This window comes from Numida meleagris, chromosome 10, assembly GCF_002078875.1.
Source record: "Numida meleagris isolate 19003 breed g44 Domestic line chromosome 10, NumMel1.0, whole genome shotgun sequence".
Lineage (NCBI taxonomy): Eukaryota > Metazoa > Chordata > Aves > Galliformes > Numididae > Numida > Numida meleagris.
The window spans coordinates 18,402,804-18,407,600 of NC_034418.1; the positions used below are offsets into that span (position 1 = coordinate 18,402,804).

At 72.2% G+C, this 4,797-nt stretch overlaps 2 protein-coding genes across 2 annotated transcripts in view; one reads left to right on the forward strand and one right to left on the reverse strand.

The window, feature by feature from the left end:
• Positions 1-1,383, forward strand: part of CDH15 (cadherin 15) — an 11,963-nt gene extending 10,580 nt beyond the window's left edge. Inside the window, exons 10-13 of the mRNA XM_021408910.1 lie at positions 1-182; positions 381-517; positions 602-751; positions 832-1,383. The exon at positions 1-182 is cut by the window's left edge and continues 361 nt beyond it. Of these exons, the coding sequence (XP_021264585.1) occupies positions 1-182; positions 381-517; positions 602-751; positions 832-1,029 (667 nt within the window). The 3' untranslated portion in view covers positions 1,030-1,383. The remainder of the gene's footprint in view (positions 183-380; positions 518-601; positions 752-831) is intronic.
• Positions 1,385-4,785, reverse strand: SLC22A31 (solute carrier family 22 member 31). The gene is made up of 7 exons (XM_021408474.1): positions 4,653-4,785; positions 3,723-3,826; positions 3,440-3,594; positions 3,045-3,213; positions 2,226-2,440; positions 2,019-2,130; positions 1,385-1,928 (listed from the first exon to the last, which is right to left on the reverse strand). The coding sequence occupies exons 2-7, from the start codon at positions 3,734-3,736 to the stop codon at positions 1,568-1,570; spliced, it is 1,026 nt and encodes a 341-aa protein (XP_021264149.1). The 5' UTR covers positions 3,737-3,826; positions 4,653-4,785; the 3' UTR covers positions 1,385-1,567.

Here is a 4,797-nt window from a genome sequence, read left to right on the forward strand (position 1 = left end):
GCTGTTGCTGCGGGACTCGGGGACCCCCCCCCGGGAGCAGCAGCAGCTGCTCAACGTCTCCGTGTGTCCCTGCGGCCGCGATGGGCTCTGCGAGGACGGGGTCCTGGCGGCCGCCAGCGCCGGGGTCGGGGTCGCCCTGGAGGCCCTGGTGGTCATCGTCGGCAGCGCTGCCCTCCTCCTGCGTGAGTGGCCCCACACAGCCCCCCCAGCCCCCCCACTGCCCCATCCCATCCTCACCTGCCCTCGTGCCCCCACGTCACCCCGACCCCTTATCTATCTCCATCCCCACCACCCAACCCCTTACCCTCACCCCAACTCTCTCCCACCTCCCCGTGCCCCATCCCGTGGCTCCCCCCGGCCCCACGCCGTCCGTCCCGCAGTGCTGGTGCTGCTGGGGGCCGCTCAGGTCCGGAGCCGCCGCCGGGCGCAGCGCCGGGGACTGCTGCAGCGCTGGGGGGACGATGTGCGGGACAACGTGCTCAACTACGACGAGCAGGGCGGCGGCGAGGAGGACCAGGTGCGGGCAGCGGGGTGGGGAGGGGGATCAGAGACTGGGGAGGGGTTGGTCGCATTGCGCCGTTGCTGACCCCCCGCCCCGCAGGACGCCTACGACCTGACCCAGCTGCGGCACCCCCCGCCCCACAGCCGCCCCCCGCTGCGCAGGGACGCGCCGTTGCGCACCGCCACCCCCCCGGGCCCCTCCCGGCGCCCGCCCCGCGGCCCCTCCGACATCGAGGACTTCATCAACGAGGTGGGACGAGGCACAGTCCCCAGCCCCCCCCCCGCTCGCCCCGTATCCCACGGGGGCTGACGCCTCCCCCGACCCCGCAGGGGCTGCAGGCGGCTGACAGCGACCCCAGCGTGCCCCCCTACGACACGGCGCTCATCTACGACTACGAGGGCTCGGGCTCGGCGGGCAGCGCGCTCAGCTCCATCGTCTCCAGCCTGACGGACGGGGACCAGGACTACGATTACCTGCGCGAGTGGGGGCCGCGCTTCCGCCGCCTGGCGGACCTCTACGGGCCGTGACGGGACCCCCCCACCGTCCCGCAGCCCCCCCCCGTCCCGCAGCCGGGCAACGCGGTGGTTCTGCGCGGTGGGTGCCACCTGGCGGGGTTCGCGCACCCACGCGCCGCTGCCGGGCCCCGCACTGGGAAGGGTTCCCCCCTCCTCCCCCAATAAAGCTCCCAGCCCGGGGGGACCCCGGCTGTACCCCCCCGTGTACAAACAAAGGCACTTTTATTGGCAGCACGTGAGCGCCCGCTGCATCCACCCCTCCTCCCCCCCTCCTCTCTCGGGGCATCACCCCCGCCCCAGGACTCCCAGCAGCGCTCCTCCCGGGGCAGGATCCGGCCCCAGCAATGTGGGGGGGGCGGGGGGGGGGGGGGGGCGGGGGGGGCACGCAGCCCTTTCCCAGCCCCAGAACCACACGGGGATGGGGGCCTCGGAGCAGCGGGGGGGGGGTCCAGCTTGGCGGAGGGGGTCTGGGCGCACCCATCGCTGAGCTTGTTCCCCCCCCGCCCACACCCGGCCCAGCAGCATTGGGAACCCCCCTGGGGGGCCGCGTCTATGTCTCGGGGGGGGGACCCGCAGGGCCGCGGCCCGGTCCCAGCGCCCTTTGGGCAGAGGGGACGATGCGGGAGTAATCGTGGGGAATGCCGCGGGGGGCGAGCAGGGGGAGGTGGTCCTCGCGGGGTGGGCGGCGGAAGAGGGGGGGCCGGCGCTGGCTCTCGCCCTCCTGCAGGGAGTGGGGCAGGCGGCGGCCCTGGCTCTCGGGCAGCAGCATGATGCTGAGCACCGCCAGGATGGCGAAGGAGGCGAACACCAGGTGGTGCAGGAAGAACCCGCGGCTGCTGGCCACGGCGGCGATGGGGGCGGCCGCGGAGCCCACCAGGTTGGCCCCCACCACCAGGCCCAGCCCCGCGCCTCTGCGGGGGGAGAACGAGCTGAGAGCCGGGAGGGAAAGGAGCAGGGGGAGGCTCAGGGGTGATGTGCTGGGGGGGTTGGGGATCGCTCACCTGACCACGGTGGGCAGCACCTCGCTGGCGAAGAAGATGCTGAGCATGGTGACGGCGTGCGAGGCGGTGACCCCCAGCACCGACAGCATCAGCACGATGAGCTCCAGGAGGTCTGTGCGGGGAAGGGGATGGGGGGGGGGAGGGAAGAGCCATGAAGGCGCAAACCCCAGCAGCCCCCAATCCCCCCCCACCCCCCCGGCTCCTTACACTGGGTGAGCGCCAGCAGCAGCAGCGAGGCGGTGCCGGTCAGCACGGTGCACAGCAGCAGCACCGCGCGACGCCCGCAGCGCTCCACGGTGACGCAGAGGAAGAGGCACGCGGCCGCCTCGGGGCCCCGCAGCGCGAAGTACGCGGGCAGGAAGCGCGGGAGGTGCGGGGCCAGATTGCGGGTGAAGCAGTGCCGGATACCGGAGCCGATGAACCTGCGGGGTGGGGATGGGGGGGGGGGTAGGTCACGGGAGGGGTCGGGGTCAGGATGGGGGGTTTTGGGGAAGCCGCCGCGCTCACGCGGTGAAGCCGAGGATGACGGCGTTCTTCCAGATGACCCTGGTGCCGAAGATCTCGCACACGCTGTGGTAGTGGGGCTCCGGGCACTGCTCCTCCAGCGCCTCCAGCTCTGCACGGCACAGGGCTCAGAGCCGGCACGGCACCATCGAGATCAGGAAGGGGGGTCCCAGCCGCTCCCCCCACGCACCCGCCATGGTGCTGCCCTGCTCCTCGGCCCCGCGCCCACCGCTCCCCGCCAGCGCCCGCAGGGTCTTCTTGGCCCTGTCCAGCTGCTGCGTGGCCAGCAGCCAGCGCGGGGACTCCAGCAGCAGCGCCGGGCACCTGCGGGGGACCAACGTCACGGGGCGAGCACAGGGACTGACCCCCCCGCTGCCACCCACCCCCACCCCATTCCTGGAAACCCTCAGCTCGAGGTCTGAGCAAACATTTACCCAGGCCGCACGAGAGAGCCCCGCTGCCTTTGATGGCGGGGTGTGCCGGCAGCGGGCACCGCCCGGCCCCACTCCCCCCCGTGCTCACCACCAGCACGCCGCCAGCAGCGCCAGCACGGCCGTCACGGCGCCCTGCAGCACCCGCCACTCCCGGCACAGCACCGCCAGCCCCGGCAGCAGCAGCTCTCCCGCCAGCCAGGAGAAGCCGGCGATCATCGTCACCTCCAGCCGGTGCGGGGGGTCACACAGCTCCAGCCCTGGTGTGAGACGGAGGCACGAGGGGTGCAGAATGGGGGACATGGCCATGGGACACCTGCATCCTGCAGGGCCCTGGATCCCAGAGCATCCCACAGCATCTTGCATCCCTCATCCCACAGCATCCATCCCACAACCCACAGCATGCCACTTGCTGGAGCACCCCACCCCGCAGCACCCCACATCCCGCAGCACCCCCCACCCCGCAGCACCCCCCACCCCACTCACGTGCCACATAGAGGGAGAGGAATGCTCCGGCCAGCGCGGCCCCGAAAAGCAGCCGTGCCACCAGCACCATGACAAAGTCGATGGCCAACGCCACGCCGAGCCCCAGCGGCACCGCCAGCCCCAGGGACACCAGGAAGGTGGGACGGCGGCCAAACCTGGGGGGTAAGGGGGTGGGGGTGAGCTGGGCTGGGGGCCCTGCAGGGGTCACCCACCCCCCCCCCCCCCCCCCCCCCCCCCCCCCCCCCCCCCCCCCGCCCCCCCCCCCCCCCCCCCCCCCCGCTACCTGTCGCAGGCCATGCCCGCGGTGACGCTGCCCAGCGCCCAGCCCAGCAGGTGCGTGGTCTGCTCCAGGGGCACCTTCCAGCGCGCGGCGCACACCAGGTCCCACTGCGGGGGGAGGTGGGGGTGCACTGCATTGCCTGGGGGCTTCTGGGCACCCTCTGATTCCTCCAAGGGGTCCCAGACCTTGGGAATACCCTCCAGAGCCCCCCGAGGTCCCTTGGAGCCCCACCCCGGACCCCAGGACTCCACAGAACCCCCACACCAGGATCCCCCAGGTACCCCCAAAATGCAAGGATTCCCCCAGACTCTCCAAGCCCCCCCCAGACCCCAGGACTCTGCAGATCCCACTCACGTCCAGAACTTCTCAGCCCTTCACTAACTTAAGGAACCCCCCAGACTCTCTCAACACCTCCCCAACCCCAGGGCCCTCCCAGAGCCTCCCGAGCCCCCCTGAACTCAGGACCCCCTATACACCAAGGCCCCCAGACCTCCCATACACCGTTCACCCCCACCCTGGGTCCCTTCCAACCCCCCCACCGCCTCTAAATCCCACAGATCTGAAGAGCCCCAAGCCCCCAGAACACGGGAAATCCCCCCAGAACCCTCTCAATCCCCACTCTGCTCCAGCCCCCCCCCCCCACAGATCCTCCCAAGCACCCACAAATCCAAGGACCCCTGTAGCCCCACGCCATCCCCTGCTCCCCCCCGGACCCACGCACCCTTCCACACCTCCCCGCACTCAGATCCCCCCCCAATCCCCAAAACTCACGGACACCCTTACACCCTCTTAACCTCCTCCCCAACCCCAGGGCTCCCCCCGGACCCTCCCGAACCCCCACGCACTCAGAGGCCCCTATAACCCCCGGCCCCACGACACTCCCAAATCCCCCCTCCCCGGCCCCCCCCGGACCTCAGCGCCCCCCCCCCGCACCTCGGTGACCAGGTTGGAGCGCAGCCCGGCGGCGGGCAGGGCGTAGTGCCACCCGCGGGTGCAGGGCCCGGTGCCGTTGGGCGGCGCGGCGGTGGCGGCGGCGGTGCCGGTTCCGCGGTAGCGGTAGAGCTGACACGGGCTCCAT